The sequence below is a fragment of the Orcinus orca genome, chromosome X (assembly GCF_937001465.1).
Source record: "Orcinus orca chromosome X, mOrcOrc1.1, whole genome shotgun sequence".
NCBI classification, from domain to species: Eukaryota; Metazoa; Chordata; class Mammalia; order Artiodactyla; family Delphinidae; genus Orcinus; species Orcinus orca.
Window position 1 is genome coordinate 32,760,283 of NC_064580.1, and position 15,265 is coordinate 32,775,547.

The window sequence follows — 15,265 nt, forward strand, 5'->3', positions numbered from 1 at the left end:
TCTATCCTGGAGAATGTTCCATGAGCAGTTGAGAAAAATGTGTATTCTGGTTTTTTTGGATGGAATGTCCTATAAATATCAATTAACTCCATCTCGTTTAATGTATCATTTAAAGCTTGTGTTTCCTTATTTATTTTCATTTTGGATGATCTGTCCATTGGTGAAAGTGGGGTGTTAAAGTCCCCTACTATGAATGTGTTACTGTCGATTTCCCCTTTTATGGTTGTCAGTATTTGCCTTATGTATTGAGGTGCACCTATGTTGGGTGCATAAATATTTACAATTGTTATATCTTCCTCTTGGATCGATCCCTTGATCATTATGTAGTGTCCTTCTTTGTCTCTTCTAATAGTCTTTGTTTTAAAGTCTATTTTGTCTGATATGAGAATTGCTACTCCAGCTTTCTTTTGGTTTCCATTTGCATGAAATACCTTTTTCCATCCCCTTACTTTCAGTCTGTATGTGTCTCTAGGTCTGAAGTGGGTCTCTTGTAGACAGCAAATATATGGGTCTTGTTTTTGTATCCATTCAGCCAATCTGTGTCTTTTGGTGGGAGCATTTAGTCCAGTTACATTTAAGGTAATTATCGATATGTGTGTTCCCATTCCCATTTTCTTAATTGTTTTGGGTTTGTTATTGTAGGCCTTTTCCTTCTTTTGTGTTTCTTGCCTAGAGAAGTTCCTTTAGCAGTTGTTGTAGAGCTGGTTTGGTGGTGCTGAACTCTCTCAGCTTTTGCTTGTCTGTAAAGGTTTTAATTTCTCCATGAAATCTGAATGAGATCCTTTCTGGGTAGAGTAATCTTGGTTGCAGGTTTTTCTCCTTCAACACTTTCAATATGTCCTGCCACTCCCTTCTGGCTTGCAGAGTTTCTGCTGAAAGATCAGCTGTTAACCTTATGGGGATTCCCTTGTGTGTTATTTGTTGTTTTTCCCTTGCTGCTTTTAATATGTTTTCTTTGTATTTAATTTTTGACAGTTTGATTAATATGTGTCTTGGCGTGTTTCTCCTTGGATTTATCCTGTATGGGACTCTCTGTGCTTCCTGGACTTGATTAACTATTTCCTTTCCCATATTAGGGAAGTTTTCAACTATAATCTCTTCAAATATTTTCTCAGTCCCTTTCTTTTTCTCTTCTTCTTCTGGAACCCCTATAATTCGAATGTTGGTGCGTTTAATGTTGTCCCAGAGGTCTCTGAGACTGTCCTCAGTTCTTTTCATTCTTTTTCCTTTATTCTGCTCTGCAGTAGTTATTTCCACTATTTTATCTTCCAGGTCACTTATCCGTTCTTCTGCCTCACTTATTCTGCTATTGATCCCATCTAGAGTACTTTTAATTTCATTTATTGTGTTGTTCATTGTTGCTTGTTTCATCTTTAGTTCTTCTAGGGCCTTGTTAACTGATTCTTGCATTTTGTCCATTCTATTGTCCATTTTATCTCCAAGATTTCGGATCAACCTTAGTATCATTATTCTGAATTCTTTTTCAGGTAGACTGCCTATTTCCTCTTCATTTGTTAGGTCTGGTGGGTTTTTATCTTGCTCCTTCATCTGCTGTGTGTTTTTCTGTCTTTTCATTTTGCTTATCTTACTGTGTTTGGGGTCTCCTTTTTTGCAGGCTGAAGGTTCGTAGTTCCTGTTGTTTTTTTGTGTCTGTCCCCAGTGGCTAAGTTTGGTTCAGTGGGTTGTGTAGGCTTCCTGGTGGAGGGTACTAGTGCCTGTGTTCTGGTGGATGAGGCTGGATCTTGTCTTTCTGGTGGGCAGGTCCACGTCTGGTGGTGTGTTTTGGGGTGTCTGTAGACTTATGATTTTGGGCAGCCTCTCTGCTAATGGGTGGGGTTGTGTTCCTGTCTTGCTAGTTGTTTGGCATAGGATGTCCAGCACTGTAGCTTGCTGGTCATTGAGTGAAGCTGGGTGCTGGCGTTGAGATGGAGATCTCTGGGAGATTTTTGCTGTTTGATATTATGTGCAGCTGGGAGGCCTCTTGTGGACCAGTGTCCTGAAGTTGGCTCTCCCACCTCAGAGGCACAGCACTGACTCCTGGCTGCAGCACCAAGAGCCTTTCATCCACAGGGCTCCTTAATTTGGGATGATTCGTTGTCTATTCAGGTATTCCACAGATGCAGGGTATATCAAGTTGATTGTGGAGCTTTAATCCGCTGCTTCTGAGGCTGCTGGGAGAGATTTCCCTTTCTCTTCTTTGTTCTCACAGTTCCCAGGGGCTCAGCTTTGGATTTGGCCCCGCCTGTGCGTGTAGGTTGCCGGAGGGCGTCTGTTCTTTGCTCAGACAGGACGGGGTTAAAGGAGCCGCTGATTCGGAGGCTCTGGCTCAGTCAGGCCGGGGGGGGGGGGGTAGGGAGGGTCGCGGAGTGTGGGGCGGGCCTGCGGCGGCAGAGGGCAGCGTGACGTTGCAGCCTGAGGCGTGACGTTGCAGCCTGAGGCGCGCCGTGCGTTCTCCCGGGGGAGTTGTCCCTGGATCCCGGGACCCTGGCAGTGGCGGGCTGCACAGGCTCCCCGGAAGGGCGTGTGGCTAGTGACCTGTGTTCGCACACAGGCCTTCTGGTGGCGGCAGCAGTGGCCTTAGCGTCTCATGTCTGTCTCTGGGCTCCGCACTTTTAGCCACGGCTCGCGCCCGTCCCTGGAGCTCTCTGAAGCAGTGTTCTTAATCCCCTCTCCTCGTGCACCAGGAAATAAAGGGACTTAAAAGTCTCTTGCCTCTTCGGCAGGTCCAGACTTTTCCCCGGACTCTCTTGCGGCTAGCCGCGGTGCACTAACGCCCTGCAGGCTGTGTTCACGCCGCCAACCTCAGTCCTCTCCCGGCGCTCCGACAAAAGCCGGAGCCTCAGCTCCCAGTCCCGCCCACCCCGGCGGGCGAGCAGACAAGCCTCTCGACTGGTGAGTTCCGGTCGGCCCGATCCTCTGCGCTGAAATCTGTCCGCTTTGCCCTCCGCACCCCTGTTGCTGTGCTCTCCTCCGCGGCTCCCAAGCTCCCCCACTCCGCCTCCCGCAGTCTCCGCCCGCGAAGGGGCTTCCTAGTGTGTGGACACTTTTCCTCCTTCACAGCTCTCTCCCGCTGGTGCAGGACCCGTCCCTATACTTTTGTCTCTGTTTAGTTTTTTCTTTTGCCCTAAACCAGGTACGTGGGGGGTTCCTTGCCTTTTGGGAGGTCTGAGGTCTTCTGCCAGCGTTCAGTAGGTGCTCCGTAGGAGTTTTCCACGTGTAGATGTATTTCTGGTGTATCTGTGGGGAGGAAGGTGATCTCCGCGTCTTACTCTTCCGCCATCTTCCCGGAAGTCCCCCATATTTTTCTTATATCCTATAAACCATAATGGTTCTATTTCTAGAAATACATGTATATATATCAGAAGACTTTGATAATGCATGACATATAACTGTGCTTATTAATTGATATAATATAGTAGGTTAAGTATATTATACATAAGTATATACTATAAATGAAAATAAAATTATTAATTGCTAGTTTTAATTGCTTAAGAATTTCAGGTGAATGTTTTGGAGAGTTCTCTCTCTGTGTTTACCTATATATTAGGTATCTTTATGTTAAATTAAGTTTGAAAAAAATGCACTTTTATAAAGTATTTCATTTGTTTACTCCAGGTGTTGGCAAACTAAAGTCTGTGGGCCAAATCTGGCCTGACACCTGTTTTTTTATAAAGAAGGTTTTATTAGAACGCAGTCACACTCATTTGTTTGTATATTGTTTCTGGATGCTTTCATGAATGGCAAGGTTGAATAGTTGTGACAGAAACCTTATGGCTTGCAAAGCCTAAAATATTTACTATATAAACCCTTACAGAAAAATGTTTGCCAACCGTTGGTTTAGTCATTTCTTCTTCAGTACATATTTGTTGAATACCAATTATAGGCCAGATACTAGACTTTGAATGTATAAAGATAATAAGACATCTTACTTGTTCTCTAAAAGTTAACAGTAAGTTTATCAGTTAGGGTCTTAGTAGTAAACAAATGACTCAAAGCATTTAACTGAAGATGATTTAGTGAAGGAATTATGTATGGACCTGGGAGCCAGGTTAAAAAAAACTGACAAGGGATGGAAGCTGCTTCTACCTCTAGGCCGGAAGGAGCAAGAGGAGGCAAGATATTATTGAAGCCCTGTGAGTGGTGAAACTCTGAAAGAGGGGCCATCTAATAAAAGCTATAACTGTAAAAAAAAAAAAAAAAAAAAAAAAAATGCTGTTCTTGCCAGAATTGCAGCCAAGGCAGGGAAGACATGAGGGCATAAATACCTCCTACTCTCTGATATCTTGCTGACATTTCCCTGTGGTTGAACCAAATCAGAGACAGAAGAGCAAGGGACCTAGATAAATCAGTCTGTAGAGGTCAGGACAGAGGAGAGCAGAGAAAGATGGCTATTGGATCTAAATGACAAATGGAGACCACCTATATAACAGTAGGAGAGAGAGACAAAGAATTGGGTTAGGGGCTTCCCTGGTGGTGCAGTGGTTGAGAGTCCGCCTGCCGATGCAGGGGACACAGGTTCGTGCCCCGGTCCGGGAAGATCCCACATGCCGCGGAGTGGCTGGGCCCGTGAGCCATGGCCGCTGAGCCTGCGCGTCTGGAGCCTGTGCTCCGCAACGGGAGAGGCCACAACAGTGAGAGGCCCGCGTACCGCAAAAAAAAAAAAAAAAAAAAAAAAAGAATTGGGTTATTACCATATAGCATGTGGATGCTACAAGACAGGTCAGTACCTGGTGCTAAGGAAGCATATGCTAAGGGAAACTAGCTGAGAATCACCAACAGGAAAGATTTCTTGGAGAAGTTGATGCCTAATCTGAATTTAGAAGAAATAAGGAGAGAAACAGAGAAGGTGATATGAAAGAATGCAAGTAAAGGCCTAGAAATGAGTCAGTGTGGCAAGTAGTTTGGACTATCTAGAGTATAGAGGGGCAAGTGAGACCCAGGTAACTAATAGTTTTTTCTGGACATTTATCCTAGAGGTTAGGCAGCACAATTAAAGGATTGATATCCAGGCAATGGTATGAGTAGGCTTGCACTTCAGTAATTTTCCTTTTGGAGCAAAGTTGAAAATGGGCTGGGGGAAAAGGTGGGTATGGGAGGGGCAAAAACAGAGACGGGGGATCAGTTAGGTATGGTGGCCATACAGGTGAGAAGTGATGAGAGCCTGAGCTCAGACATTGATACCAGGGACGGGAAGGAGGAGAGTACAGAGGTGCTGAGAAATTAGCAATGCCTCGATGTGGTTACCAAGCGGACATCAGTATTAAGGAGGAGGAGGAAGTCTTGGATCGCTCCCAGTTTTTGACTCTAAGACGTATGTGATGGGAGGGACTATTCATAGTTGATATAATGTGAGGGAAGGAATAGATCTAGGCAAGCATGCTGTTTGAGGGGACTGTGGAATAGCCCAGGAATCATAACAGTAGGCAGTTGGAAATCCATATGAGATTTATATTCTGTTTTGGAAAATCTGGATGTTGAAACTTTAGTTGCATTAACACTTTACTCTGACTGCCTCATATGCATTCATGCACCTTGTTAATGAATCACAGGCTCTTCCTGGTTATTCTGCAGAGCTACTCGGCAAGATGCATTTCTTTCCACAATTCTGCCTTAGCCCTAGCTCAAGCTTCCCTTCTAGGTCACTGGATCATCTTTTAAAATGCTTTCCTTGCCTCCAAGCCTTTATCCTCATACCTATACCAGAGAGTGATCTCCTTCAAGCAAAGATCTTATCCCATCTGCCCTCTGCTTGAAAAGCTTTGTTGGTTTCCTGTTACCAGTAGCAGTGGTTCTCAACAGCAGGCTGCTGACACAGTCTAGGATGTATATAAGTTGATCTTAACAATTATTAACAATTTGCAATAAAGTTTATACTTAAAATGTCCTGAAAATGTATTTTATTATTATGAGTATGTTAAAACATAAATGTCCTTCTGTGACAAATTAGACTTGGTTTTTCACATTATCGTTTCAGGACAAGAATGACTTAAGGGGGAGGAAATACTGAGATCTGTTTAGCTATGATGCCACCTTTTCTTTCCAGTCACCTCTCCCATTGTAGGCTCCATCAGCTGTCTCTACTGCAACCAGATTGTGTTACACATTTCCTCTGGCACTGGGCTTCCCTCCTCCTAGGCTAGTTCCTCCTCTTCTGTCCCTGCTGCCTGAGATTCTACCCTCTTTTATAAATTAGCATCAACCTCCTGCATTCCTATGAATCATTAGCCCCATTCGTACCCCTGTCCAATCGGTTGAAATTATTTTTTTTGCCTTTGCTCCTTTAGGACATTAGGTGAGTTTTATTATAGCACTAACCAAATTGTACCTTGTATCAAAAAGAGCTTTGTACTTGTTTGTCTCCCTTACTACGCTGTGAGCTCCATGAGGTCAAGGACTATGGTTCCAATTTTTGTTTTCTGCTAGAGTTGTCTGACATAGTTCTCTGCACATTATAGGTGCTCAAGAAATATTTATTGATGCTGTCTTGGATTATTGCATTTCACAATCTATATGTTTATATATACTTCAAATATACTTAAGAATATCTATTTTTATTATATTTTATGTATTCGAGATATATAGCCATTCTAGGTGGATATTCTTTGCTGTATAATATATGTATTTTTTCCCACACCACAAACATGTTTGTGTTAATAAACACTTAATGGATCCTTTTTCTTCATTTGTTTAATGGTTTTTATATCATACATCAAGTTGAGAGAAATTGAGTAGGGTGAAGGAGAATGAAATGAGTTATTTAAGTTTATTTTGAGACAGGGTAATTGAAATTATTATCATTCCTTGGATTAATCAGAAAACTTTAGGGAGAAAAAAGGATTTTTAGAATTGTTTAGATGAGGGCAGAGGTTCTATTGTAGCTAACATTTGATCTTTCAGGAACTTATTTTAGAAGTTTACTTAAGTGGTTATAATTTTTGACCCTGAAGTTTGTGTTACTATTTGACAGTTGTTTCTGTATCTCCACCCAATGCCTTTGTATCTGGAGTGATACCATTTTGTTGAAAGGTTTTCTTGTGCGAAATTGTGTTTATCTTCTTTGTGAACTCCGTAAGGCATCAGAGGAGGTCTGGATTCTCCCTGTTCCATCTTCACTGGAGAGGGAGTCTCAATTTTCTCAGACCTAAGATTCAGTCAGTTATTTGATCTTGACCTTTATACCTTTTTATATTCATCTGAATATGACTGTGATATCATTCTTGAACTTTGGAGATTTTAAAAAATAGGTTTATCCTCTCTGTTTTGCTGATTGAATATATATTTGTTCCATTTTTGGATACCAGTTTTGCTGATTAGCATCTTGGCATTAAGAGTGATTCCTTAACCTAGCAACCTTATGCAGCCCCGCACAGATGTTTTAGCGACTGTTTTTTGATTGTTGTGAACATTTTGATGAGGTTTCTCAAAGTTTCATTTCCACATTTAACAATAGCATCATAGATATGTATCTGGCTTAAAAAAAAAAAGTGTCCTTTTTCTGCTCTTATAGGGGAATTCACAGACACTGCATTTCCTGACATATATTCCTTGGAGTTAGAGAGAGAGACATCTCTGGAGTGTGGCCTAGCATTTTCTCCCAAAGAAGTAAGTTAAGCTTTCTATTACTCACATTACTGGAGAGTTGTGGAGTTAAGATAATCCTAACTAAGAAGCTATTGAAGATCACCTAAGTTCTTTTTGTAGTGGGTCTTTTTCTACTTGTGAGCATGTCTGGGTATACCCTTTAATTCAGTAAAATGATCGTGGAGTTGTCTGGCTTCATGCTTGCAGTGTATCTCAAGAGGTGCAGAGGGCACACACAAGGAGCCTTCGTGGTCTTGTGGTCCCAGTTATGCTCTCTAGAAAATTCAAGATATGACATGTTGTGAAGGAGAGGAAAGTTGAGGCTAACCCCAAAATCACTTATATTTGAGCCAGCATGTGCTTTCTACTTATATTTGAGTGGGGTATGCTTGATGTTCTTAGAATCATCACCTGAAATCACCAAAGACATGCTGTGAAGATTTAAGAGGGGTTGCTGTAACACTGGTTCTTGGGTAGTGTCCCTCGATGTTTGGTGATTTAAAAACAAAAACAACAAGCAAAGAAAATCAAAGAAAAAAACCTTTCCTAGAATGTGCCCAGGAGGAAGGGATACCACTGGCAAAATTTCAGGGGCAATCTCTGATATGCTTTTGCTTTGAAGGCAATAGAAGTGCCAAAGAGAGAGCGTCTTGCTACCTATGATATGGAAAGGCATGTCGCTGCATCCTCCCAAACAAGAATCAAACTGCTATATGGCAATTAGAGTATGAAACTCTTATGTCAAAACATTTTTTATATTCCAGCATAACTAGCATGATGCCTTGTACCCAGTAGGTGTAGGATAGAATCAACTAAAGGAAAGGAATTAAAACACAACAAGAAGGTGTATTGAATGCTAACAAAGTACATCTTTAATAATCCATTTTTTAGTAATGTTACTAAACTACAGAGTTTACTGAGATTAAAATCTTATTTTAGGAACAATGATAGCTGTTATTTAGCTTTCAGGAGGAAAAAGTCAAGAAAATTTAAGGACACATTCAGATTTAAGAAAATGCTAAAGATTAATTTTGCCTTCTTAGGTGCAGTACATTAGCTGGCATGTATTTTGTGGGTTTTGTGCACATATGGTTCACATGGAATGATAATGTCTACAGAGTTCACTCTTTTGTCTGTTCTAGTTTTTGACAATCATAGTGGATGAGATATCAAAGGTTACTCTTCTGATATTAAACAAAATGAAAAATTTTAATTTTATCTACAACATTAAGTTGTATTATACAACATTAAGATGTATACCATACTATATTTGATTTCTACAGGTTTAGTGTGTAATAATTAAGATGTATACCATACTATATTTGATTTCTACAGGTTTACTGTGTAATAATTATTCATCTACATTCATGAACCAGTGACATTTAGATAGATACTCTTTAGCAGGGTTATCCAGAAGAGAGAGAACATCTTTGCTTTTTTTGAAAGTCATTTTAGGAATAGTTTCCTTTGGCCTAATTTGGGCTACCAGATAATATCAAAATACACATTATTTACATTTTCCTTTTATCTTTTCAGCAAAGGATTTTGAAGTGCATGAAATATTGTCAAGGTATTACAATTATTTGTTGAATAATACAATCTGTGACTTGTCTTTCTAATTCAGACAAAAGCATAATTAACAAGTTATTTGAAGAGATTCAGAGGATGTTTATCTTTTTAATTTTTATAGTATTTTAATAGCTTTCAAAGCCTACTCAACTCCCACGTATCCTAACGATTTGCAGGTTTTCTCAGCATCATCTTATATTTCAATCTTGCATATCAGTGATATTCTCCTCCTGATTATTAAAGTCTCTTGTCAAAATTAAATGGGAAGTTTAGAAAAGCAGAAAGAAAGAATACAAAATAAATCCTAATACATAACAATGACCTCTGTTTATATTTTGGGGTATCTTTGTTTTTTCTCCTTCTATCTCTATACTTATATTTCTATGTCTATAATTATAATGAAATAATACTTTATGAACATTTTTAACCTGCATTTTTTTTGCTGAGTGTATTAATTTAAATGTTATCAATTGCTTTTTGTGTCATTAAGTATTCTAAATGCAATTTAATTTTTTAGGGATAATATTTTATGGCTATACTATGTTATAGTTATTAAACTAATCCTTCTTACTGTACACTTAAGATTTTTCCATTTTTTGACTCTATAAATGATTCTGTAAGAAACATCCTTGTAAATAACTGTTTGTTTTCACATTATAGGCGTTCATTATATCATCCTAGAAGTAGAATAATTGGGTCAGACTCTGTGCACATATTTTAGGCTATTGATATGCGTTGTCAAATTGCTCTTCAAAAAGGTTATACCAGTAGTATTAGCCACTAGTAACAATGTAAAATGTTGCTTACTGTCGTCTTTCTTTGTACAACTAGGTTGCATCCATTATATATGTATGTGTATGTAATATTCTGCCAACCTCAGAGGTGAAAGGTGAATTTTAAATTGCACTTAAAATTCTTTGACTCTTCTTGCATAACAAGCCACCATACAACAGTAATGATTTATTTGCTAACAATTTGGCCTGGTTGGTACTATTAAAATTCTTTTAATTCTCTGGTAGGATAACTATATTCTTTTCCTTTTAAAATACCATTGGCCATTTTTCTTTTAAATTTTATTTATTTATTTATTTATTTATTTTTGGCTATGTTGGGTCTTCATTTCTGCGCGTGGGCTTTCTCTAGTTGTGGTGAGTGGGGGCCACTCTTCATCGTGGTGCACGGGCCTCTCACTGTCGCAGCCTCTCTTGCTGCGGAGCACAAGCTCCAGACACGCAGGCTCAGTAGTTGTGGCTCACGGGTCCAGTTGCTCTGCGACACATGGGATCCTCCCAGACCAGGGCTCGAACCCGTGTCCCCTGCGTTGGCAGGCAGATTCTCAACCACTGCACCACCAGGGAAGCCCCTTGGCCATTTTTCTTGATGAACTTTAGAATCTTTTTCTTGAGTTTATAGCTAAAACTTCTATGGTAATTTTGGTTTGTGTTGCATTAAATTAATAAAAAATTTAGAGAGAAGTGGTTTCTGTATAAAATTGAGCTTCATATTCAGAAAAAAGATATGCCGTTTATGTTATTAAAGCATTTTATACTGCTCAGCAAAAGTTTGAAATATTTTGAAATAATTTTTCTATGCTGTTTTGTGCAGTGTAAATGATTGGGTTTTATTATTTTTATGCTCTCATCAATATTTTGAAAATAAATTATGTTAATGAGGTGTAAAACTGTTTATCTTACTTTAAGCATCAGTTACTTTTAATTATCCTTCAATTTATTTTAGATTTTTTTTAGGAATACTGTAATAGATTGCAGGGCTTCCCTGGTGGTGCAGTGGTTGAGAGTCTGCCTGCCGATGCAGGGGACATGGGTTCGTGCCCCCGTCCGGGAAGATCCCACATGCTGCAGAGCGGCTAGGCCCGTGAGCCATGGCCGCTGAGCCTGCGCGTCTGGAGCCTGTGCTCCGCAAAGGGAGAGACCACAACAGTGAGAGGCCCGCGTACCGCAAAAAAACAAAAACAAAACAAAACAATAGATTGCAAATATTATTGTCTCTTCTATTTTAATAATGATAATTTTTACCACTTTTTTCTTATCATACTACCTTGTTTAGAATTTCTAGAACAAGATCAGTTATTTTTCTTGGCTTATCTTATTCCTAATTTCCTATGAAGCAATATGCTTTAAGGCCATGTTGGGAAATATCTTTCACATACTAATTTAACACACGTTTTAACCCAGGATAGATGTCGTTTCTTAATCTAGTCAGATATCTGTATGTCATCAATCATATTATTATTCAAAGGAAGAAAACAGTATGATATATAGTTCAACATTATATTTGTAGCATTAATATATTTTTTGGCACATATCAGACAATAAGTATTCGACGAGTGAATTAAAGTGCAGTGAATAAACTGGCATGTTCATTTCTGAGGACTTGTTCTGTTGTTTCTTTTGGATATTTAGAATTGGAATTGGTGAGGAAAGGTTATGTGCTTTTTAATTATTGGTACATATATCCACATTATCACCACCAAACTTGTATCAGTTTATATTTCCATCAATCATCATCATTCAACAAATGTTTATTGGGCACCTACTAGGTATCCTGCATTATTCTTTTTTTTTTTTCTTTTTTTTGTTTTTTGCGGTACGCGGGCCTCTCACTGCTGTGGCCTCTCCCTTTGCGGAGCACAGGCTCCAGATGCGCAGGCCCAGTGGCCACGGCTCATGGGCCCAGCCGCTCCGCAGCATGTGGGATCTTCCCAGACTGGGGCACGAACCCATGTCCCCTGCATCGGCAGGCGGACTCTCAACCACTGCGCCACGAGGGGAGCCCCCTCCTGCATTATTCTTGACTTTAGGATTATAGTAGAAAGCTTACATCCTAATGTGGCACCGAGCTGTATTTTCTTCACATTGTCTTCACACTGGGTATTATCATCTGCTAATATAAAAGACACATGTGACAAAAGTCCCATGTATCTCTTTTTCATTTGTCACTTGTGCTTTTTGGTATCATATCTAGGAAGCTATTACCTAACTCAAGTCATGAAATTTCTATATTTGTTTCTAAGAGTTTTGTTTAGAGTATTAGCTTTTACATTTAGGTCTGTAATCCATTTTGAATTATTTTTTGTGTATGTGTGATATGAGTCCAGTTTCATTCTTTTGCATGTGATGTCCATTTGTCCCAGGACCATTTATTGAAAATATTATTTTACCACATTAAATTGCCTTCACACTCCTGTCTAAAATCAATTAAACATAAATATAAAAGTTTATTGCTGGACATTCAGTTATGTTCCATTGATCTATATGTCTGTCCTTATTCCAATAACACAAGGTCTTGATTATAATAACTTTGTAGTTTTTATAATTGGAAAATGTGAGTCCACCAATTTTGTTCTCCAGTAGTATTTTTGACTACTTTGTGTCCCATGCATTTCCATATGAATTTTAGGCTGACCTTGTCAATTACTGCAAAAAGTCTGGGTGGGATTTTGATAAGGATTATGAAGAATCTTTAGATCAATTTGGGGAGTAGTGCCATGTTAACAATATTAAGTCTTCTAATCCATGAACATAGGATGTTTTTCCATTTATTTAAATCTTTCTTAATTTTTTCAACAATGTTTTGTAGTTGTCAATGTACAAATTTCCTCTTTCCTTATTAAATTTATTTCTAAATAATTATTTTTGATGCTCTTGTAAATGGAATTGTTCTCTTAATTTTATTTTCAGATTATTCATTTCAAGTGTGTAGAAAAACAATTGATTTTAAACATTGATCTAGTTTTTCTGCAACCACGTTTAACTTATACATTAGTTCTTATGGTTTGTTAGTCGATTCCTTAGAATTTCCTATGTACAAGAACATGCCATCTGCAAATAGAGCATTTTATTTCTTCCTTTCCAATTTGGTTGCCTTTTACTTGTTTCACTGCCTGATTTCTAGAATCTTCAGTACAATGTTGAATAGAAGTAGCAAGAGCAAAGATCTTTGTCTTGTTCCTCATCTTAGGAGGAAAGCATATGTCTTTCGCTTTTAAATATGATGTTAGCAGTGTTATTTTAAAAAATGTTTTGTTGATTCCCTTTATCAGGTTGAGAAAGTTCCCTTCTATTCCTAGTTTGAGTATTTTGATCATGAAAGAAGGTTGCATTTTGTCAAAAATTTTTTTGCATGCAGTTTGATGATCACATGATTTTGCCCATTATTCTATTAATGTGGTACATTATATTGATTGATTTTTGTATGTTAAATCAACCTTACATTCCTGGGATAAGTCTCCCTTGATCATGGAGTATAATCCTTTTTATACGTTTCTAGATTTAGTTTCCTAGTGTTTTCTTGAGGAGTTTTGCATCCCTGTTCATAAGGAATATTGGTCTATAGTTTTCTTCAACTGTCTTTGTCTGGTTTTAGTATCAGGGTAATACTGACTTCTTAGAGTGAGTTGAGAAGTGTTTTCTCCTCTTCTGTTTTTGAAAGAATTGTGTTAATTCTTCTTTAAATTAGTGATCTATTTCATCATTGAAGTCATCTGATCTCAGGCTTTGCTTTGTCATATGTTTTCTAAATTACTAATTCAATCTACTAGATCTATTCAAATTTTATATTTAAAATTATAATAACAATCCTTTAGTTGATAATTATATAGTACTTAGAGTTTGTAAAGTGCCCTAATATCCAATGTCACTTAATTTCCATATGAATCCAATAAGACAGGCATTGAGACCTTAGATTTTTCTCCTTTTTCCAATTGTAGAAGCCAGTGCACAGTGAGGCCAGGGGACTTGTCAAGGCTAGCTGCTGGTGATCTGCAGAGCTTAGACCATAAATGTTATGTCCTCAGCCTCCTGGCTTGTCATGATGCCATCTTAGGAATCCAAACATGATGAAGAATAGTATATATTTCTTTAGCCTATAGACACAAAATTTTCATATCCTTTCTTTGAGGCTTATTACTTTCCTTCTAGTCATTAGCATTCAGAATCTTCAGTTTCATAAGGTTGCCATCATCAAAATGTCAATGACCATTTTTATATAGTCCCTTTTTTTCTGTTCCACTTTGCATATCCATAGGGGGGAAATTTGCAGTCACAGTTTGTTTCTTCTGGGATTAAGTTTGGTTGGGGGATAATTACCATATGCTTAAGCCTTTAATTACATATACAAGGGTATTTGTAGAAACTAATAAAATATAACCCATAATAAAATGGAAAGAAAGAAAAGAAATTGACAGAAATTGTCAGGATTTTGTAGAATATTGGGAAATACTATATTGAATTAAAAAGATACACATCTGAACAAGACAACTCAAAAAACCAAATCTATATCATTGAAAGTGGCATGATTTTATTACTTGATACAGTATATCTGTCATCCCAGTCCTTAAACATGAATAGCATTTCTGTGTCAGGTCAAATCATGGGTAGCCTTTTCTGTTTTCAAGTTTTGCATATATTTCTCATAGTAAAAATTTATAGCATCTGCAACAAAAGGAGAGTTCTTCTTCTTTCTCATTTCTCAATTCTTTCTTTGTCAGTATTGCCTCTTAGATTTTATATAGATTTCACATGAGTTTCTTCTGTCTAATGTCCTGCTTTGGATGGAGCCCAATGAATGTTGGTTTAATTTCCTATTACTCATTCTGATATGACCTGATGTTCCTTTAGTATTTATATTTTCTCTCTTGGGAACTTTCTGTTTTGCTAGAATTAGTACTCTGACTTCCCTTGAGTAAACTAAGGCCAATAGTTCTTCCCTACTCTCCCACCCCCCAGCTTCATCTATATTTTAATAGTTTTCTCTATACTTCTTCCAGGTGAGTTTCCATGTTTCTTTCTTTCTTTCTTTTTTAATGAGACCTATAATTATGAGACTAGTATTTTCTTTCTTTTTCCTAATAATTTTATTTATTTATTTATTTATTTATTTAGGCAGGCAGTACCAGGTGTTGTGGCCCTCAGGATCTTCGTTGCGGCATGCAACCTTCTTAGTTGCGGCATGCAACCTTCTTAGTTGTGGCATGCGGACTCTTAGTTGCGCCATTCAGGCTTCTTAATTGTGGCATGCATGCGGGATCTAGTTCCCTGACTAGGGATCGAACCCAGGCCCCCTGTATTGGGAGTGCGGAGTCTACCCACTGGAC

At 38.4% G+C, this 15,265-nt stretch overlaps 1 protein-coding gene across 1 annotated transcript in view; it reads left to right on the forward strand.

The window, feature by feature from the left end:
- The window catches only part of CFAP47 (cilia and flagella associated protein 47), a 541,109-nt gene that overhangs the window by 152,896 nt on the left and 372,948 nt on the right, over positions 1-15,265 (forward strand). The window contains 1 exon segment of the mRNA XM_049704952.1: positions 7,508-7,602. Coding sequence (XP_049560909.1) covers positions 7,508-7,602 — 95 coding nt within the window.